Source organism: Trichoderma atroviride, chromosome 3, assembly GCF_020647795.1.
Source record: "Trichoderma atroviride chromosome 3, complete sequence".
In the NCBI taxonomy this organism is placed as follows: Eukaryota; Fungi; Ascomycota; class Sordariomycetes; order Hypocreales; family Hypocreaceae; genus Trichoderma; species Trichoderma atroviride.
In genome coordinates, this window is record NC_089402.1 from 4,332,792 (window position 1) to 4,358,577 (window position 25,786).

At 50.5% G+C, this 25,786-nt stretch overlaps 8 protein-coding genes and 2 non-coding genes across 12 annotated transcripts; 5 read left to right on the plus strand and 5 right to left on the minus strand.

Annotated features, from left to right (window-relative positions):
• Positions 1–6,041: 6,041 nt before the first annotated feature.
• On the minus strand, positions 6,042–8,087 carry TrAtP1_006698 (uncharacterized protein; the record flags this gene model as incomplete). Its single annotated transcript, XM_066113231.1, has 4 exons — positions 6,042–6,148; positions 6,224–7,085; positions 7,142–7,743; positions 7,832–8,087. The coding sequence occupies 4 exons, from the start codon at positions 8,085–8,087 to the stop codon at positions 6,042–6,044; spliced, it is 1,827 nt and encodes a 608-aa protein (XP_065969317.1).
• Positions 8,088–9,556: 1,469 nt separating this feature from the next.
• On the plus strand, positions 9,557–10,051 carry TrAtP1_006699 (uncharacterized protein; the record flags this gene model as incomplete). Its single annotated transcript, XM_066113232.1, has 1 exon — positions 9,557–10,051. One exon carries the CDS (start codon positions 9,557–9,559, stop codon positions 10,049–10,051), a length of 495 nt encoding a protein of 164 aa, XP_065969318.1.
• Positions 10,052–12,260: 2,209 nt separating this feature from the next.
• TrAtP1_006700 (uncharacterized protein) lies at positions 12,261–12,551 on the minus strand (the record flags this gene model as incomplete). The annotated part of the gene is made up of 1 exon (XM_066113233.1): positions 12,261–12,551. The coding sequence occupies one exon, from the start codon at positions 12,549–12,551 to the stop codon at positions 12,261–12,263; it is 291 nt and encodes a 96-aa protein (XP_065969319.1).
• Positions 12,552–13,289: 738 nt separating this feature from the next.
• On the minus strand, positions 13,290–13,463 carry TrAtP1_006701 (uncharacterized protein; the record flags this gene model as incomplete). Its single annotated transcript, XM_066113234.1, has 1 exon — positions 13,290–13,463. One exon carries the CDS (start codon positions 13,461–13,463, stop codon positions 13,290–13,292), a length of 174 nt encoding a protein of 57 aa, XP_065969320.1.
• A 1,697-nt stretch (positions 13,464–15,160) lies between these two features.
• Positions 15,161–15,852, plus strand: TrAtP1_006702 (uncharacterized protein; the record flags this gene model as incomplete). Its single annotated transcript, XM_066113235.1, has 2 exons — positions 15,161–15,164; positions 15,233–15,852. The coding sequence occupies 2 exons, from the start codon at positions 15,161–15,163 to the stop codon at positions 15,850–15,852; spliced, it is 624 nt and encodes a 207-aa protein (XP_065969321.1).
• A 300-nt stretch (positions 15,853–16,152) lies between these two features.
• TrAtP1_006703 (uncharacterized protein) lies at positions 16,153–16,521 on the minus strand (the record flags this gene model as incomplete). The annotated part of the gene is made up of 1 exon (XM_066113236.1): positions 16,153–16,521. The coding sequence occupies one exon, from the start codon at positions 16,519–16,521 to the stop codon at positions 16,153–16,155; it is 369 nt and encodes a 122-aa protein (XP_065969322.1).
• A 509-nt stretch (positions 16,522–17,030) lies between these two features.
• Positions 17,031–17,118, plus strand: TrAtP1_006704. The gene has a single exon. It is a non-coding gene; the product is annotated as a tRNA-Tyr (tRNA).
• Positions 17,119–17,531: 413 nt separating this feature from the next.
• On the plus strand, positions 17,532–17,618 carry TrAtP1_006705. Its single transcript has one exon. It is a non-coding gene; the product is annotated as a tRNA-Tyr (tRNA).
• Positions 17,619–19,362: 1,744 nt separating this feature from the next.
• On the minus strand, positions 19,363–22,750 carry TrAtP1_006706 (uncharacterized protein). Of its 3 annotated transcripts, XM_014082457.2 has the most exons (3): positions 22,355–22,750; positions 21,666–21,935; positions 19,363–21,547 (listed from the first exon to the last, which is right to left on the minus strand). In XM_014082457.2, the coding sequence occupies exons 1-3, from the start codon at positions 22,468–22,470 to the stop codon at positions 20,209–20,211; spliced, it is 1,725 nt and encodes a 574-aa protein (XP_013937932.1). In that variant the 5' UTR covers positions 22,471–22,750; the 3' UTR covers positions 19,363–20,208. The 3 variants fall into 3 exon arrangements, with proteins under 3 accessions (XP_013937932.1, XP_065969324.1, XP_065969323.1); XM_066113237.1 differs by having other exon boundaries at positions 19,363–21,935; XM_066113238.1 differs by having other exon boundaries at positions 21,666–22,750.
• Positions 22,751–24,068: 1,318 nt separating this feature from the next.
• TrAtP1_006707 (uncharacterized protein) lies at positions 24,069–25,400 on the plus strand (the record flags this gene model as incomplete). The annotated part of the gene is made up of 2 exons (XM_066113239.1): positions 24,069–24,239; positions 24,308–25,400. 2 exons carry the CDS (start codon positions 24,069–24,071, stop codon positions 24,776–24,778), a joined length of 642 nt encoding a protein of 213 aa, XP_065969325.1. The 3' UTR covers positions 24,779–25,400.
• Positions 25,401–25,786: the final 386 nt, after the last annotated feature.

Here is a 25,786-nt window from a genome sequence, read left to right on the forward strand (position 1 = left end):
GGTCAAGCCGGACTATGTCAGGTTGCACAGCGCTATAGAATCAGAGACCCGGGCTGTGTAGCAGCTGGCTGGAATCGACACAGCTTCGGGAGCACGGGCAGTGGCGGCAATGGCAATTTCAGAATTTGACGGCACCTATCCGCACCCTCAAGAGTCGTAATCAGGATGGGCCAATAGCCATAATACCTCTGCCCGAGTACAATTCGAAATGGCTGGCCAGATACGCCGACACAAGTTGACGAAGAATGGCGGGGTCGGATCTTGAGAAGGCTGAGGCTCGTTCTCGATTCTGATATGATCAACGGAATCGTGAGCCAGTGGGGTGGTGAGAATGAGCAGGTCAGCAATTGGGTCGCATGGCAAGCTGGCGCCAAGAGAGGAGAAGAGAAATAATGAAGGAGATAAAAGGGACAGCAAGACGAGACTGGCAAGGAGAAAAGAGGCCGGCTAGCCACCCAGCCAAGGCAGGCCTTTGGTGATGGTTTATGGGAGAGATTCGAGCGGGCGACGAGAGGGCGAGAAACGAAACGTGCTAATATTATTACTGGCCCAGATGTTTCTCGTCTCTGGCAGCTTCTCGCTTGAGGGAGCCCAGACCACCTCCAATGCGTGCCGTTGCCACTCTAGCGCAGGCCTGGCCGCTCACTAATGGCGCTCGACTGCTAAATTGGGAACAGGTTGATGGGAGGCGGCCATCAGGTCCCATCAGGTCCCATCAGGTCCCCTGGCCGTAGTGCGATAGCGCGATGCTTGCAGGGACATGCAGGGCCTCTGCTGTCGGTACATGTAGGGCTCTGATACCGGCTGACGACGAGCAAGTCTCCTGAAGGGGCCAGTGCTGGCTGGGCCTGGGAGGCGCGGCCTGCATGGATGGCCAACAGCCGAGAGCACATCCAGGCACGGGTCAGGGGGTGCTTGGCGCCTCGACGACACCCAGACGGGGCTCGACAGATGGCGCTCAATCTCAGGCTCGCGTACCTGAGGAAATGCTGCTAGCATGGAGGAGCTTATGGAGCACGGCGCGGCGGGCCTTAGCGGCAGTAGCGCTCGTAGTATGGTTTGCTTGTGGCACTACCAGTAGCATCAGTGTCAGTATCAGCATCAGTACCTACAGTACTAGGGACGGAGTATGGAGTAGGTAGGTACCTAACAGTAATACGAGCATGGCGTATGCGTATGCAGTGGCAGCGCGTGAGGGTGCTGTATTGCTGCGCTGCTGAGCTGCTGCATGTATGCACGAGCAATATGGAGTGCCTGTAGCTGAGCTGTCGAGAATCCAGGTTACAAGTCGCATGGCGTTTTGGCCAAAGCGGTGTGCCGAATCTGCAGGTCACCCACTGCAGCACCTGTACAGGTACTACTACCAGCGGATGGCTTGCCCGCTGCAGAGACACGAAATGATGATGGTATACATGTAGAGAAAAAAAAAACGCAAGGGTGCAGTGGGTTGAGCACTCGTCAGCAGATGCAAGGGAAGCACTTTTGATCCAGATGTTAGCACAGCTTAGCACCCAAACTATCAGTTGACAGAAGGATGTTGGTGGATGGGTGGATGAAGCTTGGGGCTCGGCACCAGGAACCATTGGCGCCATGGACAGCGCTGGCCGGCATTAGCTTCCAGTAGTGCCTTTACTGCCCGAACTGCGAAATGGCAGCCTCGTGATGCCTCCAGATAGCACACGTCAGCTAAATGCCAGAAGACTGGACCTATTGATAGCTACAAATACCTGCACGAATTTGATACTACTGCCAAGGTAAGTCTGGATGTGTTATATGGCTATAGCACTCTCTGCTACAAAATCAACTTGAAGGCATCCAAGTCTAATGGTGCAGCTTACACGTAGACAACACCCGAGCATCGTCTGAGATCTCAAATGCAAGCAAGTGAGACACGGCTGTCCACAGGCAGCTCATCCGCGCTACCATCCGAGCCTTGCTGCGGGTGGGTAGTGTCGGAGACGATGATCAGCAGCAAACCCCGATCTCTGCGGTCCAGACAACGCCGATCGCTCGCTCTACCTTTCTAGCAGAGCCAGACCAGCATTAGGGATGGCATGAAAAATCCGGACAGAAGCGGCTCTTTCGCCATCCGAGTGCTACGTTGTATTGGTGCCATTGCCGTGCAAACGAGCGACGACCTGCCAAACTTGCCCAATATCTGCAGCCTCCACGACTACTCGAATCCCTGGTAGCTACCTGCATGTACGTGTATATATAGATCTGCACTACTGCTGCCCTGAAGCACGTCAGGTCATGATATCCATCAATGGCTATAGCCTTCGTCGGTCAAGCTGCATCTGAGTCTCTGGTGCCGCAGCCGCCGCTCTGGATGCAGGTGAATGAAGTCGGTGGCTTGCACTATCGGCGCCGGCACGACGACAAACTCCAATTTTAGCAGCCCAGCGCCGCAAAAGCAAATTATGTCCAATGCCATCTCCGATCGTACCTGGAATACGGGGCGTGGGCCAGGGTCCCGCTAAGGAACCCGGATATTACTGGCATTACGAGGACCCAGCTTTGCCAGTATCTCAGAACGGTCACAATGTTCGACGCGTTTCCCTTTACTTGCATACAACCAGCTTATCGTTTTTTGTTCTTCTTTTCTTCGTGCCCTTTTAATTGCTTGCCATCAGTGAGCATTTCAAAGATGGTGGTCAGCTTGCATGATGCATTCGAGCACGGCCGCCAATGGGATAAAAGCCAGCTTAGTCGTAAGACACATACATTCAATTACAGCGCCACGCCAAAAGTCTCTCGCGAGCTCGGAATGAATCTTGAAAATCAATTATTACCGGTGCAGCGCTCTGATATTATTGGCCTACTAATCTCCATGCCGAGTTTTTTTCTTCTCTGGCTGAACTGTGGCTATGGCAGTGTCAAGTGCAGGGGTATCGTGGACGCTTTCATTTCGGCGGGCCTTGGCTCCGTATTTCCAACGCCTCCGCCAACCGTGTTAGCGACAGCTTGCACGCCTATTTCCTCTCCTCCTTTTCTTTCCTCTTATTAAGAAAAGCCAAGCAAAGCAAAGTCGATGCGATTGTCTTCGCCTACGCATCAAGCCTCGGAGATTGATCAAAAGCTTGTTTCCCCTACTTGCAAGTCAGCCGATTAACATCAATTAATCTTTCAGCACAGCCTCGGGTATTATTAGCCCTCGCGTGTCTCGATTCTGCTCGCGGGCGCGAGCAACCTCTTTGCGCATGTTTTTTTCCCATACTTCTCATTAAATCCATGTCTTCCCCTGGTTTGCCTTGTCTACATGCCATTGAAGAAAAAAGTTGATCCTTTTTTTTTCTTCAACTTCATCCCCTTCATAGGGGATGGATTCATGTTGATATGATAGCGGTATCCATAAATCCTCTGATCGCTTATTATGGGGGAGCCCTAGCATTGATAGCGTTTGATCACTCAATTTCATGGTGCGGGCTTCACGCATTTGGGATTTTTACTGCTCTAAAAAGTCGACCCATGTGGCGAGCTAACAGATTCTAGGCAGCATGAATGTGATATCAAATTATCTCGGCATATTGCTAAACAGCACTCGTACGAGAATGTGGCACGTTTGCTTCTCTGCGGAAAGACAAACGCGCCGCTTATCAGGCAAACTTCATTCAATCCCACGAGCCCCCAATGTGATGGCCCCATTGTTCCCCAATTTCACCTCCCCACTATCAAAGTGATCAACAAGATCGGTGGCCCAGAAGTGGATGACCTGCATGCTGCCGATGTGATCATCGCACAAGGGAGAAAAAAGGCCCAAATGGCGTCAACGTCGAACGTCCGCTTATAAATGTGGTCACATGTTTGATCTTTGCGGTATCGTGGGAACATATCATCAGATAACAATTCCACAATGAGATATACGTATAATCATTGATTGGTCTCTGCCTGACATCGTGCAAGTTGGTAGGGTGCTAACACGCCGTGTATGTGTATCTCTTCGCTCCAGCTCACCTACCCAATTACCCAGATGCATACTTCTAAATTATTGGCATGGTGCGTTTCTCAGTTTGGTTCATAAAGCTTGTAAAGCCAGCTTTTTTCATGCGGTGGACTAATAATGTGGGCATGACACCAATTTGAGCCTCCTGGTCTATCTAGCCTCTACCCGTTGAGTGACCGTAGCCAGTAGACTGCTTGTACATGACCATACCAACTTGTAATTCAGAAATCATATGTAATTATAGCAATGAATATGAGCATATTCTCTTTGAGGTAGATACAGCTCTTGCTCCCTCGCCGTTTTACCTCCTTTTTCTTGGTAGGAGAAGATAGTCCAATTGCATGTATGTACAACCATTTATTAAGCAGAAATTCTGAGGGGTATTCATTTTATAATAAAGTGCATATAGAACAAAACTCGAAAATTTGACCCTGAATATCTTTATCATTGTTCATTCGCATAATGCCGTATCAAGCATTGGTTTCGAACCATACCAATAGTGGCATAACTACGACAACGGTAAAGTACATGTAGCCTGAAACCCTTCCAGCGTCTATTAGATCACTGTTAGCCATATGTCGCAGAGATTTTAGAGCAGAAAATGAACTCACCACTATATAGAATTCATGAAACTGCTCATTGCGCTTCCAGCTTGGCGGCCAAGAAGAAGAACCTGGGCCTCCTTCCTCCTCACGTTTCCAGCTAGGAGGCCATGAAGACGATCCAGGACCACCCTCTTCTGTGCGCTTTTCTTTCTTTGCGCTTCCAACTGGGTGGCCAAGAGGAGGATCCCGGGCCGCCCTCCACTTCACGCTTCCAGCTTGGAGGCCAAGATGATGAGCCAGGGCCTCCTTCGACCTCTAGAGAACGGATCTCGGAGCTCGGAGTGGGAGTGGCAGCGGCCAGACTGGCTGCAGTAGCAAGGCCAATGACTATGTTAGCGAAGAACATAGTAGATAGTTTATTCAGTGACGATTGTTGATTTGAATATACTAAATTATCGAGGAAAGTGGTGAGCTTAAATGTATTTGAAGCTATAAGAGGACATAGCAATGCCGGTATAGTGTAATTCTTCAAATAGAGACTATATTCAACCTCCTGTCCTATACTGGGTCAATGATTCTTCCTCAGCATGTAATCAAGTGTGGATAGTAGATTGTCATCAAGTATACTATAATATAGAAAAGCCCGACGATTGGAATTATATTACCCTCCTCAAGTCATTCTGGCGTCAAGTTGGGGCTTTTTTTTGGGGGGCAACAAAGATGATATGTATCAACGCTGGTCGGGAACTCTTATGAGATGAAAAGATTAATAATAGTACCGCCCATAAATTTTGCAACTACATAAAATCTTCAGCTAAAGCACGCAAGTTCTAGCAACGTTCAACTTGTGTTTCTATTAGGTAGCTGTCACGCCCCTCTGCGGCCAGAAAATTGAGTTGATATTACATATAAACAACGTGATTCGCATTCTTAATATACGCATTTTACGATCGCCGTTGTAGAGCTCTTTACAATGCTTTATCAGATCACTTAGACCTACTTATGCTTTTACCTATACTGCCCTTGACAAACGGGAACTACAACAGAGCTAGCACTGTAATGTTGATAATAAAACGTATATATCATCAAAGAGAACAAGTTGCCAATCTCCAATCATGATAAGCTCTCAACTTTCAAAGTTGGCAATTTTCACATTGGCATCATTAAATCAGCCGTACTAGTATTACGAATTTGAGCTGATACAGCGATCAATAATCTCCCAACTATAAGCCCACTGATGTGCACTTCATTCAACCTAATCGAGTGATGATGTCTGCTGAGATTTAATACCGTGCACTCAAGTAAAGACATTCTACCCCTTTCTACCAGCTGGGCGTCTGGATATACTATCGACAATCCTTGCGGTATATGCAGCAGGATATAGAAGAGGCCAGCTCATTTAGACATAGAATCTACCTAGAACTTCTACTTAACATCCACCGGGACAAACCCCCAATCTAAGATAATAAAACAAAACCAGAAAGCCCTTTTTTTCTCTAATGGAAACAACACTCGCTTATCTTCTAATGCTCAATATTGTACAAATATTCTGTCTAGCATTTCATCGTAACTCCCTTCCGCTTCTCTGTCTCTCTAATCTCAAACATGATCTGGATACCTACAAATAGACAAGAAGATGCTGTGAGGATGAAGAAAACTCCTATCAATTTGTCAGTAAATTAGCCAATAGACAAAACACTCAACAGTTGACGAATATAGAATCAGCTCAACTTACCGGACCAATCATGAAGAATACTGCTGAGAATGCTACGCAATCCATCCAGACCAACTGCAAAGCCTACCAAATTGGCAGAAATCATCATCAGAACATTTCCAACTGCTCCAACGCAGCAGAGCATACGATACTCCGTAGGGCGATTTTCCCATTTCCTCTTTGGGAAGAGGTAAGCGGCCGTCCATTCCGGCACCATGAAGATAACAATGAGCCAGCCCCAAATGAGGAGGCGGAGCTTGATGTCGTGCCAAAGGGCAACGAAGGTGAAAACGAGGAGGTAAGTGATGGTGGATCTGGCTGAAGATACCCAGCTGCGGAACGAAGAACCACCGAGCGGTACGTAGATGTAGCGGATGAGCCAGCGGTTATACGAGCGGTGCCAGGCGCGCCAAAAGAGCTGCGTGCTGTAGTTATTGCTCACGCATCGGACCATGTTCTCCGGAGGGTCAATTCCATCCACCAGCGCCCAGAGGCGGAACATGCGCCAGGGAAGAAGCAGCTTCAGCCAGATGATGTGGAGGTTGAAAAAGGACAAGAGACTGAGCTGGGCAGCGGTATAGTCGCTCCAAACAGGGGCTGCTTTGCTAATCGCGCCGACATAGTCAAAATGTAGGATGAGCTCCATGGAGAGGAGCACAAGCAGGAATCGAATGCCGTATCGAATGGTGCGCGGCCATTCAATGCTCGCGGCGCGATACTTGGCCTGAGAAATGTAGTCGTTGAACGTCAAGATCGGACCAGCAATGTATAGCGGTGCGTACAAGGCATACGCCAAGTAGTTTCGAAAGGAAAAGTCTCTAATATCGGCCGGGATCGAAATTCGGTCGCGCTCGGAAAGACTAGCGGGATCCAATCCCTTCTTCTTTGGTGTTATTAGAGACCAAGCACATTGGATGCAGGGGAGGACAGCGAGCTTACCTCAAGAGTGTTGACATGGCGCTTATCGATGCTCCAGTAGTAGTCCAAATTGAAGCTGATGAGCCGCAGGATCGTAATGTTGAAAAGAATATCCCAGCGCTTCATGATTCCACCCCAGTTGTCCAGCCAGTAGCCCCAATGCGCCAGCGGTCCCCAAGGAGGGCCAACCCAATTGGCCAGGACCTGGAGCCTGTATCCCATGGTCAACTCATTGGCGAACAAGGTGCCGACGTTGAAGATCCATGTCGCCGTAGGGACGTAATGCCGGGGCAGCTTGGTCGCGATTTGGTAATTGATGGCGAGAATAGCAACAATCTTGAAGGAGGATATGCCGTGCAGGATGACAATGAAGATGATTGCAAAGGCAAAGTCGAACGTGGCGCGCTGGTCCAGTCTCGATGAGCCCCTTGTGCCTCGCGCCGACGGGTTATATAGAGATTCGAATCCTTTTCTCAGCAGCGGGTGGAATATCAAAAGGCCCGTCAAGACGGGGAAGTTGCCTCGAAACGTCTGGTATTGCGCATCGGAATTGTCAATCTTTCGGCCGGGGATCCATCCATCGGACAGATATCGCTCGTACTTGGGGTACCTCGGGTCAGAAGCTGCAGGTTTGTTAGAGCGTCTCGATGAAGGCATATCGATACGACGCTTGCGTGGCAATACGCAAGCAGGGGGAGAGGCGCTTCTCACGTTTTGAGACATCATATGCTATCCAGAACATGTACGGGACAACCACAATGAAGACGAGGTAGTAGAGGAAGAACTCTGGCGTGCGCCATTTGGGCGGCGGAGCTGAGCTTCGAGCCTTGATCTCAGCCTCTCTCGCTGCGATCGAGTCGCCGCGAGCATCGATGACTGTCTGGTACGGAGCGGAAGAGGAGCTCGTAAATCGGGTGTCGAGGGTGTCGAGGTCGTAGACCTTGCGCAGGTAGGAAAGGACACCCATGGTGAATGAATCTGGGTCGCGCAGGACGGATTCAGCGCATGTTGGCCTGATTGGATGCGCGGATGCAGATGGACAAGCAGCAGACGATCGCGGCCCTGGATTGATCTGCAAGCTGTCGTTGTCTCGTGAGGCTCGAGAGATTCAGCGGCCGGGTGGGGCAGCATCTCAGCAAGCGAGGCCCCTGAATCCTCGGCCCCACGATTTGCGCGGTCCAGCGCTGGTGCTGCGCCAACAATAGCTAATGCGTCCATGCTTTCCATGTTCCGAGCTCCCTATAATCCCAACATCTGCACATCACTTTGCCCTGCGTATCAAACAATGCATTTCCAAGTCATGGTTGCGGTGAATGTGTATTATCAAACTATGAAATCCAAGTTTTAAACAGAGAAATAGTACCATGAAATAAAGTGTAGAGCACTGCATGAGTGCTAGTGACTGGCATTTGGGTCTATCTTATCTGGCGATAGTGCAAATCTGTAGCTCCATTTTCTAGTTGCTTTCAATGTTCAGTATGTGTTCCATGAAACGCACCACGAATCTAGCCAAGTCGAGGTCATGCACTGTCAAACAAGGCCGCAATTTGCAATACTGGTTGACAGAAGCCATCAGTAGAAACCTCTCCAGGCCCAAAAGCGGCCACTACCGCCGCTCACGAGTCCTTTTTGTGCCACCACGCCAAGCGGCCATAACAAACGCTGCACTCGACGACGTGCATATGTGGCTCGTATTGGCACAACTTGACCGACGCATACGAAGCACAGCCGCCAGGAGAATCAAGCAAGAGCTCCGTCCCTCAGATTGAAATGCAACGGCGGCGCTAAATGAACACGCAGCCATCATGTCCAAGTCCGACATTGGCATGGCTTTACAACCCGCAAGACTGAGGCGACACGCCAGTTTGCGTGAAGCCATGAACATGCTAGAGAGGTCACGCTGTAGCAAGGGGGGTCATATCTTGTGTTCCCAGAGCGTGACTTCGCCGTCTGCTGCACGATGATCCAACAATTCCGCGCTCTGTTTTTTAAGCTTCGCCCTGCTGGAGCTTCCCCCTGTCTGATGAGGCGTCAAGTCTAATCAGACAAACGACGAATCGGATCCTCGCATTTCTGCAGTCCAGCTGGCGGCCTGACGGCCCCTCAGAGCTTGCCAGGCTTTGTTCATCTTTGAATGGCTGAGCCACTCAAATGCGGCCCAAGGTTGTACCAGGCGAAAATCCAAAGGCCGGGAGGGTGAAAAGTAATTGTTTGTTTGCTCAGACCCTGCGTCAGGCGTGTGACGCCGCCAGCGTCAAGATCGCGCATCACTCTCCTCTTTGTTTTCACGCCTCTTTCGAAAACATCTCAAGTTGCATAGAAAGCCTTTTGTTGACTCAACCCTAGACCTGCCATTTCGCTATAAAAACGCATCAGATTTAGAATTCTCCCGCTCCAAGAAGCCCGAGTGCCGAGACGCCAAGAAAGATCCTTACCATGTGTCAAGTCAAGCTCTCCATCTGCGTCCACTGCGCCAAAGTCTTTGGAGCCAGGATGAAGTACTGCGATACGGTCCGGGCTACCATGTCGGTCATGGACAACAGCCCGTTCGAAATCACCTCATCGTTCAATTGGTCTCCCATGGAAGGGTGTACCGGGCTGCAAATCCACCACACGGCGAATCTCGACGTTTGCAAGGACGACACGCCCAGACCCGAAGCGCCATTTGAGCGACCTGCTGCGACGAGGCCGAGCGCCAGGAGTCCTTATCCAACGCCAATGATGATCCAGCGGGCGGAGCTTCGAGAGCAGCTCCCCTCTCCTCCTGGGATTCGAGGGCATCGGGCAGCAGCTTCTGCGCCGCTGGAGTCGGATTTTCAACCACAAATGCAGCTGCAGGTTCAGATGCAAGCGGAGCCCTCGACGGGAGAAACGCCGACAGCTGGTTCGCCGAACACTTCGTGGTCAGGCTCGACTGTATCTTATTACTGAATATGATTCACGGGGCCACCTTATGCTCCTCTAACACCGTGCTCTTTCTTTTCCGCCTTCACTTATCGCCGATGCTGTACCCATACAGCGTATCAGACAAGCAATATCAGGAGTTAGCTGCATAATTCGGATCTGTATCGAAGATAACTGGAGCTCTACTCTCTCCTCCACCACCCGTTGGGTCGCCACTCGGGATATCAACCAAACGACGCATCATATTTGGCCGAAGGGTGCAGCCGAAGCTCCGCTAGAAATCTTGACTTGTTTTGAGGAGGAACAACGATTGCAAAGTCCAAATGAATGGTGGAGACAGGCCTCGGTGGAACGAATATCGATCAAGTGATGCGGTGATGCGGTCCAAACAGGGTTCTTTCCAACAAGTTTTCTCTTTTACCTCTCGCAAGATGGTGCGGGCGCAACTCTAGCAAGGAAGGCATTACGCCTGAGATTACGAGGCATGGCGTGATAAGAGACGAGCCGGCGATGCAAGTGAATCCAAAAGGAGAGTAATATTCTAGCTGTTCGTGAGGTGTGTGGTTTGCGGTCTCTTTTTTCCACCGTGGCAGAGCTGCTACGGGACGTATCGGCTCAAATGTAATATCAGACAAGTCTCCTTTTTGCCCCCCCTCGCTCCTTGTGTGAAAGGCCCCCAATGATGATTCCTCTTTTAGCTGCATTTCGTTAGCCGTGGGCTGTTGGATGGCATTCATCCATGCTCCGGCCAAACGGGCCCCGTGAAGTGTTCAGCCAAGGTCCCCGTTCTCATGAAGAATTCTTGCTTCAAGATACGAGCAGATTTTCCTGTAACCAAAACCGAAATACTCGAGTAGCTGTAGAATGAAACGCACAATAATGCCCTGAGCACGTAGACTTATAATGCGTATAACGCTTGGTTCGTCCAGCCTTGGGGTCCGTTCAGCAGGATTCAAAATGGTGGTCAACAAGGTGGTCAACGGTGGCGAATAGGAAGCAAAGGACTGGTTAGTAGGAGCTCTTTGCGGCAGCCTTTCCACCCAAAAAAACAACCAAATGGACTGGAGCCACGGCCAGGGAGGAGCATCGGCCAACGCCCATTGTTCTCTGAGCTCCGGCCTTTCCATATGCGGAGCGGCTCCACGCTTTCGTGCTCTTCGGGCTGATATTCCGTACATATACTGGGTCTGGTACAAGGATCAACGGTTAAAAGTGCGTTCCATGGGAGGCTGATTGTGGTATACTACCAGCATTCTTGGAGCAAACTATTGTTACTACTGCTTATTTTCAACCTTACTGTTGCCTCTTTGGTCATTGTCTTGCTATATATGGTATCATGAATTAGCACCGGTGATAAATATCTACAAGTATGTCGGCTTAAACAAGTCAACTGCTATGCAAATTAAAAAAAGATTGTGGCAGGCATAATGCCCATATACCCAGTAGCCGCCTACCCGTATCGTCAGCGTCCCACACATGGCCAAATGCATGCCAGATGACATGTTCCCAGCAGTAGTACTTGTAAATAGAGTATTTACATGGGTTCTGCCGCCTCGAATCTTACTCGTTGCATATATACACCTAATTCTCGGCGGCTCTACTCCGCGCATGCATCGGATGGATGTCACCAATATATACAAGTACCCGCAAGGGGAGGTGTCGTTGGGTCTGGATGGAAGTTTGTCGGAGGTTTAAATTGGAGACGCAGCCGTATACGCTATTGAATGCCTTATGGCCGACGGGTCGGCCGCCTTCTTTATATGCATCGAGTCGGCGTTTAGTCTGGAGGGCGCCCGCGAAGGGGGCACGAATCGGTTGCTTGGGACGATGGCATTGGAAAGCTGCATGTGCGTCTGGTGGTGGCCTGGGTGGAGAGCCGCAGGAAGGGATCTTGAAGATCGTTAGGCAAGCCCTTGCGATCCCTTGTTTGACAGGTCCTCACGTCCATTGTTTAATATCCATGGGTCACAAGAATAGGCAGTAGTAGAGCTACTAGCGTGAAGAGCAGCTGGATCATGGATGGCTACTTGCCAGGTTGGGTAGGGGACCGACCACCAAGAGTCATGTCCGTCTTCTTTCAGTTGGACCGCGAATAAACGGTGCTTCAGCTTGATTCTGGTTGCTGTCATGGGCCCTATCGCAGAAACTTGGCGGATGACACCTACGTGTACTACTAGTACAACTTACTAGTACCAGAGACTACTGTAGGCAGTAACCAGTGCCTACAGTAGTAGTATCACCTGGGCCTGTATTTGATCAAGGTAGGCTGTTTGGATATCAACTTCTGTTCCACTTCAGAGGCACCGCGGATAGCTACAAGGGCCAGTGGCCCCATGGCTGCATGTGACTGGCATCGAACAATGCCGTTGTTCAACGCTCGGTAGCGGCCGCCGCTTGGCCGCCCGAGAAAGTGGACAAGCGCGCCGCTAACGCCGCTAGCATCGGCCCTGAAGCCGGGCTTTGGTGTGTCGAGGCCACGGTGAATTTGAAAGCTCCAGCTGGCGATGATCTTGGTAATGAGTTTCATTCAGGGCTTGACCGCGGATTGCGATCGACTCGCTAAAGGCTGCTAGTCATCGCTTTCCAGGTTGTTTAATATTGATCGTATCAACGCCCATGGCGCCGCGGGTTTCTATGAATAGCATCAATCTTGATGCTAATTAGTGGCTGAGCAAGGTATTCTACCTGTGCTGGCATCAATCTCTTCAACCCCATTTCTCAGCGCTCGGCAGCACATCACCAAAAGAATCCGGGTGGACAAATTATAAATCAGCCATCATCTTTTGTTCCCGCGGGCATGGATGCCTAGAGATGTACAGGGTACATTACAACTGAATATTGCCGCACATGCTGCAGCTTCGGGCATTGTTGGTAACTGAAGCCTGTACCTGCAGATGCCCTTTTCAGCAACTCGTGCGTTCCAGCGACCTCACGAGCTAGGCTGAGGCACAATAGGTAACTGCCCGTAGGATTTGGACATGAGATGGCATCAGTACATGGGGTGATTGATCGGGCAGTCAGTCACCCTCATTACCTCAGTCCCTAGAGTTGCTAGGCTCCTACTGAGATTGCAAGTAACACAGCGTTTGAGCCCTCTGAGATGTCGACGTCATTCGTGCTCTGGCAAAGCACAGATGCCAACAGGATAGAGGCAGGTGCAATGTCGTACATTGATGCTTGTACGTACCGGGAGTAGTGCCTGCCTTGGCAATGAAGTATTGGCCCACCTACCACCAACTGAGATTTTCTCTGGCTTCGCTCGACTTCACATCTTCTTCTTCATCGTCATTGTCATCTTCTCGGGTCCTTTTCTGCGGTGCGCGTGCGGTTGGTCGGCCGAGATGTGCCGCAGATGCAGCCCAGCAGGGACTGCGGCTGGCTGAACGGCAAAGCCATCCAATCTCTGGTTGCCCTGCCTTGCCGTTGCCACTGCGGCCATGACACGAGATGAGCATGTACAGTAGCACTGCCAGCGAAGACTGATGGTTTTACCTCTTGCCGTATCACTAACACCTTGACTCTGTATGACCCCGGCTGGCCAACCCGCGTTGAAACAGCACACAGCTAACACATCTCCAGTTGCCGTTGACCGTCAATCAATCGCAGCGCTGTGCCGCTCGCTGGTGGGTGTCGCTGGCACTACGTCTCGCTCGGTGGAGCGCCTGAACTCCAGCACCCACTGTCTCGCCTGCTACAGGTACACTTTGGCCGACACAGCGGCCAATGGCGCCACAAGCCGCTCGGCCCACGCCCGATCACCGATGGCGGCGTTTGCTCGCCCGCACCGACAGACGGCGATAAGGCGCGTCGTGGATCTGGATACCCACTTCAATCTCGTCCATCTCATGCTATACCGGGTCCCTTGTCTGGGCGCCTGAGCCTCTCAGCGCTGGAGCGTTGCTAAACCGTTGCTGCTTCTACTAGGGACTCCCGCCGCCACTACGGCTGCTGCTAGCAGTAGTATTTCGCATGATTGATGGGTCTGTAAAAGCCTGTACGTCCGTCCGTCGAAAGGATGGCTGCTCCTAATAAGCTCTCCCTCCTCTCTTTGTGGGACTGCCTCAAAGGTAGATCTTGCTCTTGGCACTGGATGCGGCGACCCCCCGGCATATTGATCGAAGTTTCCGAACCCGCCTACCCTTTTGATGGCGGTCTAAGCTGCCATCGACCTCCCCCTGGCCGAAGCTAATTATGTGTTGTACCCGAACCGACTTGAACTCTGTCTTGTCTCTTGAGATTTAACCGTGTCTTCAAACATCCATCGCCCGCCAGTTGGCATCCTGCATCGTTGACCCTCGCACCACTGAGACCAAGAGAAGAGACCTGCTAAGACGCCCTTGTGCCATTTAATATCACATCTGCTTCGACTTGAAACCATTGCTCAATCTCATCGACGCTTGCAGCTTTTTAAAGCTTTCTCAACCCGCCAAATTGTGGTCAGGTGCCATCAGCGAGTATCGCATGCTGCATCACCGATTCGAGTGTTGTGTGTTGCGATATCAGACCGTGTACGATACACCGATCCGCCAAGTTGCATGTAGGTTGGTCTCCTCTCCCTACGGACCCAACATCCTTGCTTTTGTCCTGGTTCTACAGTCTGCTGTTAGCGTTTGCCCGTTCTATCCTCTTGACAATCTCCGTGATGCCCAGACCCACGTTTATTGTTGCTGTCACATGGATTACGACCATACGCATGCACACCATACACACCCTCACTTACGGAGCGGATGACAAGCTTTTAGCCATAAGCTGCTCCTTTTTACAAATCTTGCACTTATATATCCTACCTTCTCATCTATTGCGTTTCGTCTAAAAGTCAAGCTGGCTCGCAGCACAATTCTTCCCACTTCATCTCTTGCATATATTTCTGAGCCTTGTCTTTCCAAGTTGTTATAGACAGAGAGAGAGAGAGAGAGAGAGAGAGAGAGAGAGAGAGAGAGAGAGAGAGAAAGTAATGCCACATACTCTACGTATTATCAAATCACTCTCACTTGCAAAAAAACACTGCCTTTTTCTTCCACATTCCACAACTTCAAAACCCTTGCTCTCAATCACATACTCTCCTCATATCCTTTGTCAACAAAGCCAAGGCACATTGCGAACCTTGTACCCTATATCAATTCTTCCACTCTAGTCATGGGTATGATGACACTCGCTCACATGTAATCGGTAGTGGGTTCTGAACCTGGCATCTAACTCTTTCGGCAGATTCCAGAGACTCACGGGCGCCCTCCAGGTCTAAACAAGAGAGGTCTGACAAGTCATACGAAGAACCCAACGGATCAAACATGGATACAGACCCAGTCTCCTGCAATATGGCCTCAGCGTTTTACGAGATTATGAGAGACTCTGGACTCCAAAGACAGCTCGAACATGGTTGGGGAAATTCCTACGCACATGACGGCGCGGCAGATTCCGCATCATCACCCACTTCTGATTTCGGTGACGCCAGTCGATCCGACCAATCCCGGTCTCGGCAAAGTTCAAAGGTTTCATCTCCATTGGGATCTCGCAGAGTGGCCCAAAGACGAGATGGGAAGCGCCTCAAAAGCCCCAAGTCGAAGACATCCGGAGGCAGTCAAGTCAAGGAAGAAGATGAAGAAGAGAGTATGGAAGATATTCAGCCCATGCCAGAATCCGGTAACCCATACTCTCTGAAATATGATGCTCAGGCTGCAGCAACTGGCGAGGATCATCGGACCTCTGGATATAAGCTGAACAGAGAAGACTACGCAGACCGTGAATATCTGAGAGGGCTGGACTCAGAGCTGGATACTCTTAGAAAGCACTTGCTCCAGCGCGCCAATCCTCCCAGATCATTTCCGTAACGGTCCCCCTCGCCACCTTTGGATATGACGGGGAGTGCGCGCACCGAAAAGAGTGATACCAGATACATTGTTATATCACAAGCATTAACAGCAAGCCTTTGCTTTTACACTAAGAAAAAAATTAACGGGGCGCTCAGGAGTTTATGGATTTGGTTTACCAGCTGTGGAAGGGGACCTACGATAGGAAGTTGATTGCACATAGACCATCTTAGCCACCGAGAGTGAGGTAGTAGCAATGAAACTTTTTTCGGATCTTTCCTTTTCATGATTATTTGCTCTAGGTTTCGCACGAGCGGGCTGTTAGCGATTGGCAACAAAGTGAAAGAATTGGGCCACTTGCATGTGCATGATATGGCTGAATGGGCTCGCCGGCCGGCTGGCTTCATGCAGAGTTCTGGTCGAGGCATAGCATCGGCCGAGAGGGGCGGCTATCACATCGGCCGCTCCTTGTTCCCCGAGATGTGTGGCGTATGGCCCTCCCTGCGGAGGACGGTTTCGACATTGTTTGGCCGAAAGCCCAAAGGCGGGTACATTGGGGAAAGTTACCAGCAGAACTGGAGATGAGGGCTGAACACAGCGTAGCAATGGAGGCAGCGACAAGACAGTTCCGACGTGCGGAATCGGAAGTTTTGGACAATTTTCTCCGCCGCGAAGTGAGTACTTGTACATGCTGTTGTATGTGCCAAGGTAGTAGTGGCAGGGCTTTAATATATCTAATGGTCCAGATGCGTGCAAGAGCGGCTCGGCGGAGTATCAGCCGCTTGTTTATCAGTGACGAGCAAGTAGATTTACATGTTTCTGCCGTAGCTATATGCATGTTGGGTGTGGGATGCTGCATCTACAGCGGGGGAACACAGCTCGGCCGGGTTGTGGCGTTTGCGGACGGCTTCATGACTGGTCCATTCGCGTGTACGTGTAGCCTTCATCTGCTGGTTAGGTACATGTGTGCATGCAGGCTGTATGCAAGGGAGAATGGATGTGTGTGTGATGTAGCCAACTTCTTTAGCTAGCCTTTGATAAAGAAGAATCGATTTCTCAGGTATGATTAACTTCAGGGTAGAGAGGAAAGAAGGGAAAGCAAAAAAAAAAAAAAGGGAAATGCAATGAGTGAGACAGTAAAGGCTAGTGCTTGTGAGACATATAAGCTAATATAAGACAAGTGCTGTCAACTCTTCTACCTCTGGGTGGTCTAGTTGGTTCATGGCGTCTGACTGTAATGGAAAACATCTCATCAGAAAGTCGGCGGTTCGATTCCGTCCCCGGAGAGAAATCTCACCGGAGAAGAGTTACATTTTTTGTCTTTTTTTTTTTTTTTTTTTTCATTTAATACCTTACATACTCATTTCACAGCGTTTGAATTTTTTTTTATGACTTTCGCTCTTTTCTCAATCTCCCTGCTTAAGAAATACCCCTTGCACCCAGGTACAATTACACTCAGCAAACCCGTCAATCCCTCCGCAAAGTTTACGTTGACCGTGCCGACGTAAATACACCAACTGTACATTACTCTTAAAGCGGATAAGCGTCAATGCTTAAAATGCAACGCTGCCTATCGATTGGAACGCTATTCCTTCTTAGCGGCGGGAGTGACCTGCGCTTAGAATGGCATTTGGCCTTATAAAACTAAAATACAGTAACGCTAGCAACATTAGCACAGTCACTAAAGTGGCCGTGCTAGGCTTGGGGTGGTCTAGTTGGTTCATGGCGTTCGACTGTAATGGAGACATCTCATCGAAAAGTCGGCGGTTCGATTCCGCCTCCCGAGAACAATTCTTTTTTTGCTTCTCTTTGCTTCCCTTTTTCCTCTTTATTTCCATCAATCATCATCTTCATTCTTTTGAACTTGCAAGAATCTGCGTCCCAAAGGGGCTGCAGATGACGATGATTGAATCAGCTTGCTTAGGCTGAAATCGATTCATAGAGCAGTGTACTTTAAGATATCTAGGCGAGTAATACTAGGCATCTGTCCTTGCTCATTCTTGCACTACACAGCTTCTGGATCTGAACTGTCATGAAACCAGTGCGAGTGGTTTTCTATGCGAGTGCTACATCAGTATACAATTGATGAATGGTTGACATTTAAGAATTTCTTTTGAAAGAAAGACAAGGGACAAGGGAACATTAATCGCGAGGTAATGAATGCAATTGTAATTATACGCTGCTGTTTTGATTCACAAACATCCACATACCATCTAGGACAAAAACTAGCCCTCTTAAAGGATGCTCATGCGCCTACTTTCCTTGGCAGTTGACCCAACTTCGACTTGACTGCCTTGAAGCTTGCTTGAATCGCTCGAATCTGCTTTCTCCGATCAGATGTCTTTCTCGCCATCTCTGTCCCTTCTTCGATGCTGTTCATCGCTGCGTAGAGCCGTTCTCTCAACTCTTCCCCGCCTCCACCCCCCTCCGTTGCCCTGCGCAAAGGGACTCATGTTGCTTCGCGTTTCTATGCTCATTGCTGGACGTTGTGGAGGAGGTGGAGAGGACTATTGATACTGCTAATGCTGTGGTGGCTGTTGGGGGCTGTACTTCTGGTTGCACTTCTAGTCGTACTCTTGGTTGAAGTTTCTAGTCATACCTCTGTTTGTACTCTTAGTCGTACTTCTAATCGTACTTGCAGTGGTAATTGTATTCATATTTCTTGCTTTTACTCCTGGCTGCATTTCTGGCTGTGCTTCCAACCATTCTTTCTGACTCTTCCCCCCCCCCCCCCCCCCCCCCCCCCAACGATCCTTATGCTGAGGTTGCTGGACTCAGAGGAACAGATATATTATCTGAGATGGACCACGACAGTCGACACAAGTCTCCTTCGAGCACTGCGGACATGTACCCACGCCGGTATCGCCGCCTCCAACGTCGGAAGCAGCCTTAGTTGCCAATGGGGGGGGATCAACGCAGAGCACTTAGTGCCGCAACAGTACAATCGCTCGTGTAGCGGCACGCTGTGCTCAACCGATAGTTGGCGGAATAGATGGATCAGTCCAGGCCGGTCAATCATGCGTTCTATTAGGCGTCGGAGGACAAGGTATTTGGATTTGACATGCTGGATTTTTCCTATGACGGGTTTTGGGCTGGAAAGCTATTTGAGGACCTGTAGAGGAGTTGTAGAGATAGTTTGATTCCTTACTAGGGTTGAAGTCTTGTGATGAGAGATGAATCGCTTTCCTGAGTATTGTTATTAAAGGAAGAAAAAGAAAGAAAAAAAGACTTCCAAGGCCTTCTGATAGTATGGTCTTGTGTTATCGCTTACATTTGTTGTGCTCGTCTCGCGCCTCAAAGTCCTTCCTCTGCTGCCCCTTTCACACTATTCCGCTGGTCACTGCTGCATGATTCCTGATCACAATTTCCCAGCTTGGTAAGTCTGTGAGTTGGGAAGAAGAGAGTTGCTTTTAGAAACACAATGAAAAAGCATGATTCAATTATTACTAATGAGAATAACCCTTAGTATCACTGGTATTTCTTTCTGTTCAAAGTACACATTTCTCCTTCTTCTTTGCAACAGGAATCCTTCCATGATGCGTATATTGCGTATTTTATTTTATAGATATACCCAGACACACAAGCCTTTTCAAATAGTCCAGTTGGCTGAAGAATAGAAGCATACAATCAAATGCACACACGCAGACAGTTCCTCTCATTGAAGAACAAAAAAAGACCTTTAACACCGTAATAATAAAACATACCCGAAGAAGAAGAAGAAGAATGAAAAATTAAAGAAAAGATTTGTCTTTACATAGGACAAGGGTATTTCGCAGTTTGAACATGCAATATCCATAATCCAGTTCGTTCTCTGCCCGTGGGCTTAATCAAAAGCAGTTTCACGGGCCCATAAATCACAGTTTGGCCATGACGCTGGCAGAAAAAGAAAAGGGGGCAAGTAGAGAAAACGCCCCCATGCGTCCACAGCTCCCCGAAAAAAAATATCCACATGCATCTTCGACAGACATGTCCCAAAAAACCAAAGCCGGGGAGGGTTTCCTTTGCCAATAAACCTCCAAAATCCAAGTTTCCTTCGACACTTAAAAAAAAAACTGATGCACCCACAGCCATATACCCGAAACGATCCCGTAGTAGCCCCTGTAGGGGAAAAAAGTAATAATGGTAATAAAAAATCAAAAAAAGAAAAAAGAAAAGAAAGAACAGAAATCAAAACCCCCCCCAAAACTCCATTACATCAATAACTCCATCGCTGGTATATTCACATGTCACGTAAAAAGGTTTTGATAGTGATAATAGCCTTCCCCTCCTGCGTATATCGGAAGTAGTGAGTAGGTGGAAAAAGAAATAAGAGAGCGGGGATATAAATAGGACACGCAACTCTTTGTAGAAGGGAGAGGGGGAGTTGAGGGCGGCCATTTAGTAGCTAAAATCAACGTGTGCCATGGTGGGTATAGACTCTTTGTTTTCATCCGAGGACGCTGTCGTTATTTCGTTGCCATCACCATGGCTATTGTGGATGGTGACTGAGTTTGAATCACCGAGCGTGGTATCAGCGCTGGATTGTGAAGATGTTGTTTGTAATTCGTGATCTGGAGGAGGCTGCGCGCTGGCCGACCATCCTTCGTCAAGCAGTTGCTGGAAGCTCCAGCTAGGCTCGAATTGTCTGCTGTGCCAGGCATGGTCCACTCGTTCGTACATCTCGTCAATCTGTTCCAGACTGATTTTGCTCGTTTCATAGACCATGGCCCATACAAATATGACTGCGAGAATGCAAAAGGTCCCCCAGATGAAGAAAATCTTGGTTCCAAAACCAGCAGTGCCGGGACCATTCCCTATCATGAACGGTGTACTGTATCCAATGCCGAAATTGAGCACCCAGTTGGAAAATGTCGAAATAGACATTGATTTTGCACGAACTTTTAGGGGATAAATCTCCGATGTTACGACCCATGCCACGGGGCCCCAGGAGGCAGCGAAGAAGAAGATGTTGATGGAGCAGAAAACGATGAGTATCGTAGCGGAGGCTGACTTGAGACTTTCACCAGCGGCGGCCGCAAATGATGCCATGAGCAGTTGACAGCAAGCCATACCAATGGCGCCTACAATGAGCAACCTCCGCCGACCCCAGGACTCGATGACAAAGACACCGACAAACGTAGATACAACGTTGATGACTTGAATGATGAGCGACTTGGTATAGGGGCTGTCAACGCCAGAACCGCCGAAAAACGTAGTGCTGTAGTACATGATGAAGTTGATTCCAGTAAGCTGTTGAAGCATTTGGATACCGCACCCAGTCAAGGTTCGCCGTCCTAGATGAGGAGAGCCTACAAAAATCTCCTTGTAGGTGTCTGGACCTAAGCTCAATTCGTACTGGTGATTAGCGACGATTTCCTGGAGTTCGTCAATAAGAGCCGGGTGAGTGATGTCGAGACGTCGGAGACGACTGAGTGAAAGACCGGCAGCGTCTTTCTTGCCTTGCTTGACCAAAAACCGGGGAGTTTCGGGGAGGAGCATGAGGCCAGCGGTGAGAACGAGAGCGGGAACAAGTTGAAGGCCAAGAGGGATTCGGTAGGCGGCCGATGAGTGGAGTTTGGAGGTGGCAATGTTGATGATGGATGCACCTAGGAGCCCTATAGTGATGGAGAGCTGATAGGCGCAAACCAGAGTACCACGGATCCATTTTGGAGCCATTTCTGATTGATACAGTGGAACAAGGACCGACACAGCACCAACGCCGAGTCCAGCCAGGGCTCTGGTAGAAGAGAATCAGTCAGTTACATGACACAGCTTGGAGTAAACCGCAAAAACCAAATACGGATCCAAGCTTTGGTGGAGAGGATAACGTTGGTGATGGGAAACAGAAAACCCACCTTCCGACCAACAAGGCTGGCAATGCCTCGGCACAGACCTGGCAAATAGCGCCAATACAAAAGATGCCAACGGCGAGGAGCATGCTCCGTCGTCGACCAAGCATATCACCGGCGGGAGCGGCGAGGAGGGACCCGATTGCTGTGCCCACGCTGAGAATGGCGACGATGAGGGCCGAGTCCTTGGCGCAGATGTCGTCTCTGTCGGGCTGGTTTTTACACGTGCCGAACTTTTCCTTGAATTCGTTCATGGCGAGAATGCCATTGATGGCCCTGAATAGATGATTAGCATTCATGTCTTATGTTGGCAGATCAAAGTGCGAATGCGGGCCGGCCAGACTCGTGAAGAGGATAGAAGATTTCGAGAAGTAGTAGCCAGGCATATATCCTCCCATGCCATTCCAACGATGATGGTAACATCTCTCTTCCATCCATCTCGCATTGTATAAAAAAAAAATGGTGTTTGCGATGAAGAGACAAAACGGCTTTGCTGCAGCACTGGCCGCATCATCCACACCCTTGAGAAAATAGGTTTCTTTTCTTCTTTTTCTCCTTCTCTTATTCTCTTGTTTCTCGGAAAAAAACAGCACAAGGATAGACAGCAGCAGATATGACGGGGATCGGAGACTTCAGGGCGATGGCGGCGGGCTGAGCATCGCATTCACGGTCGGCGAGTTCGCAGAGCTGCTTACCCAGTATCATAGCCAAAGAGCAGGCCACCGGAAGCGACAAAGAGGCCGACCATGATCGCCGGCGCCGACGAGCCAGCGACATTGTCGGGCTTGTGCCAGCCCATGGCGATGGCCATGGTGACGGCGGGAGAGAAATCAATCCAGGGCTGTCAGGCGTTGCGACGCCCTTCGCCTCGCGGACGGCGACAAAAGAAGGTGAAGGCTCGATGATGGCGGCTTCGCCGAGACAGCGTTTCGCAGGCGGCGAGTCGGGGCGACGGAGGACGGTCGAGCGGTGGTTGATCAGAAGTCGAAGGTCGAAGGTCAAAGGTCAAAGGTCAAAGGTCGAATCACAGAAAACGGGTCGTATGAGAGAAAGCGAGAGGCGTGGAATCGCAAAACGGGCGAGAAGTGGGTAATATCCTCAGCGTCTCAGTGGGAAAAAGATGGGGGGGGGGGGACAGCCGACAGGCAAGGGTCGGACGGCGGCCGGAGTGCGCTAGCAGTGTGACCACTAACAGAGCCAACTAACACAAATCGAACGGGCAGCCAAGTAGTGCGAGCAGCGCAGAGAGGGCAGCGCTGCGAGTAAGCGTAGGCGGCGCAATGCTAGCTGGTCGCACAGGCAGTAGCTTAGCGACGAGGCTTGACCTGAAGCTTCCGCGGCGTGGAGAGCGACGAGACGAGACGGGACGAAACGAGACGAGGCCAGGCCAGGCCAGGCCCAGCGGGGAGGCAAAAGCAATTCGAAAGGGCCCTGAAATCGAGCCCTTGGGCGCGGGAGCTGGAGCTGCGATTTAGTGGGCCGCAAACGTGATGCGCGCAGCACGGCGATCCAGATGTGGCAGCAGAAGGACGAGCGAAGGGGAGCAGAAGAGGTGCGGGCGAGTGAGATTCGGTCAACGGGCCAGAGGCGAACAGGAAGCGATCAGCAGCAGCGCCCAGCACCGGTCCAGCAGCGCCCAGCATGACCCAGCAGGTCCAGCATGGCGCTGGGCGGCGCTGATTGGGCCGTGGCCTGGCCTGCAGCGCTCTGTACCGACGCACCACACGCGAGTGCTGCTGCTAGCCTGGCGCGCCCCACACGGGCTGGCAAAGGGTGGAGGGCCCTGGCGGTCCTTTTAGGCGTTAGGCTTCAGGCCTGTGAGGGCGAGTTGGCGTTGAAATTGCTGGAACCAAGTCTGTCGCCGAGTTGACAACTACATGTATCGAAATAGTCGTACGGCGCAGACGTGTTGTACCTCTTACATGCATGTATACACATGTATATGCATGTAGTATATGGCGGCATCGTCCTTTAAACGTGGCCACCACAGCTCTGCTCTTATGCCGCCGCCAGACAATGTCAACCACTCACCTTACACAGAAGGCGCCGCGCACGGCTACAAGGGGCAGGGCTTCGGATACTCGGTACCTATCTATGTACGTGATATTGAAGCCCCAGTAGCTTGTGCCTGTCAATACCCAGACGGGCAGCTCTTGTCTTGTCCCTTTGCACTCAACTCCTTCATCGGACCTCCACGTAATGCCACATAGTCTGAAAGGCCTCGTCGGCACACCTCACCAAAAACCCTCCGTCCGACCCAAGGCAAGACACCTGGACTCCGTCCGGCAAGGTACGAGCAGCGCCTGTACTCGGCACGTACTCCATACCCTTTGTGCGAGTATCCGCACGCAGCTCATTCGCCGCACATCGCTTGCTCTGGGGCTCTCCCACCCTCCTTCGCCAGGCGCCATGCCCGGTTGGGAGGCTCGCTCGACGCCACAGAGGAATGGAATTCCGCCTCCCCTGCCACCCGAACTCTTTATTACGGGAGACGCAGACAAAGAAGAGAAAGAGAGAGAGAAAAGGAAAGCTGGGTCTCCCGGCAAGCCTCGCCAACACCGCCCAGACATTGGCCCGTCTGTCTGTCTCCCTGAGGCGGGGAGAGTCTAGCCTCGATGCGCCGCTAAGACGATATGGTGCCTATCTAGCAGTGCTCCGTACAAAGCTGCGAAACTCGCAGGCTGCTGGTGTGCAGCCTCTCTGCCCTTGGGAGCCTGGTCCGAGTACGAGCGCAGCGCAGGGCACGCCTTCACACACCCAGCGTTTTATCGATTGGGCATCATGACCCTCTGCATAGAGTGGCTGCTGGGACGAGGACTCGAGGCATGCCTATACAGGCCCTCGTCAGCCACACCACTACGATGGCGCTGCTCCAAAGCACAGACAAGGCTTCTCATACTGGACTCCGAAATGCCTGCTTGCCTGGCGTGACTAATCTATCTGACTACAAAGAATTCGGTGGCCGTGGTGGCCGTGGTGGCAATCCGGGCACCCAGCTTGTCAGCGGCCATGATCCTTTTTGGCCAGATGTCCCAGACGCCGCCCACAGCCGCTCAGATCCTTGCTGTGTAAGAGGTCCAGAACGTCTTGTAGAGTCCATGGCATGGACACAAGACTGACATAGACGAGGAGTGGAGCGGTGAATGCATTCAGTCCTCAGGCTATCGGGGCCATCAGCCCTTCGGTTAACCTGGCTGGAGCGGGCTGGTGGCTTCAGGCCAAGGCCTACAAGTTATATTGAGCGCCAGTTAGCTGCATTCGACCGCCCGAGTGGCTTTTTTAGAGTCCTCTTGTAGGTGCGGAAGCTGTAGTCTTGGTCTTGGGTGCCCCCTCAAAGAAGCATCAGCCCGCAAGCCGACCTGGTGCGGCACAGTATATGTTCTCAGCACTCCTAGCTCCAGGATGCCTTGCCTCGGCTTTGTACTAGTACCAGTACTTGTCGTCCTACGAGGATGCGGTTGACTCATTCTGACACGGCCATGGTAAGAGGCCTCGTCTGTGTATAGATACATGTTGGATAGTGCAAAAGGCACACGTGTAGATTCCAGCAGAGCTCTCGTACTTTGCGGACTGCGTTCTCGGCAGCCTGCAGCGCTTACACAGGACAAAACAGCCGATACGACAAGAGACTTGATATGCCCAGAGTTTTTTGGTCAAGCCGCTTGTATCTCCGCCAAACATAGTATGTACAAAACAGAGCACACTAGCTGATTCTTCAGAAACAAGAACGGCAGATGCGGCACTGAGGCTGTATCATGGCCATTTTACCCAGTTACACGAAGTGGGATGCCCCGGTACAAGGGGTCTGACTAATAGACAGTAGCTACCTAATGGATTTGCTCATTGATAGACCATGGTTTCAGCCCTAGTGAAAAACAAGAGAAATTCAAATAGAATCAACAACTCTGGCAGGCTGGTTGTTGCACTGCGATGGACCGCCAGAAACGCCATGTTTTCCAGCCGCAGCACGCTTTGGTTCGAGCGCGGTACGTCCAAGAGAAAAAGGGAGCGGGACGATTATGATGCGGAGAAAATCTGGGGAAGAGCAGCCAATGAGGGTTCTGTTGGAATTTTTTTTCCTTTTTATTGTTTTTCCTTCTCCTTTCCTCTTTCGTGCCGTCCACTAG

Excerpts from the sequence above, each read along its gene's own strand:
- TrAtP1_006706 (XM_014082457.2), bottom strand. The coding sequence starts at position 22,470 with ATGGCCATCGCCATGGGCTGGCACAAGCCCGACAATGTCGCTGGCTCG. Across the intron at positions 21,936-22,354 it reads CTCTTTGGCTATGATACTGG|GGCCATCAATGGCATTCTCG; the intron begins GTAAGCAGCTCT and ends TCATCTATTCAG. Across the intron at positions 21,548-21,665 it reads CCAGCCTTGTTGGTCGGAAG|AGCCCTGGCTGGACTCGGCG; the intron begins GTGGGTTTTCTG and ends CTCTTCTACCAG.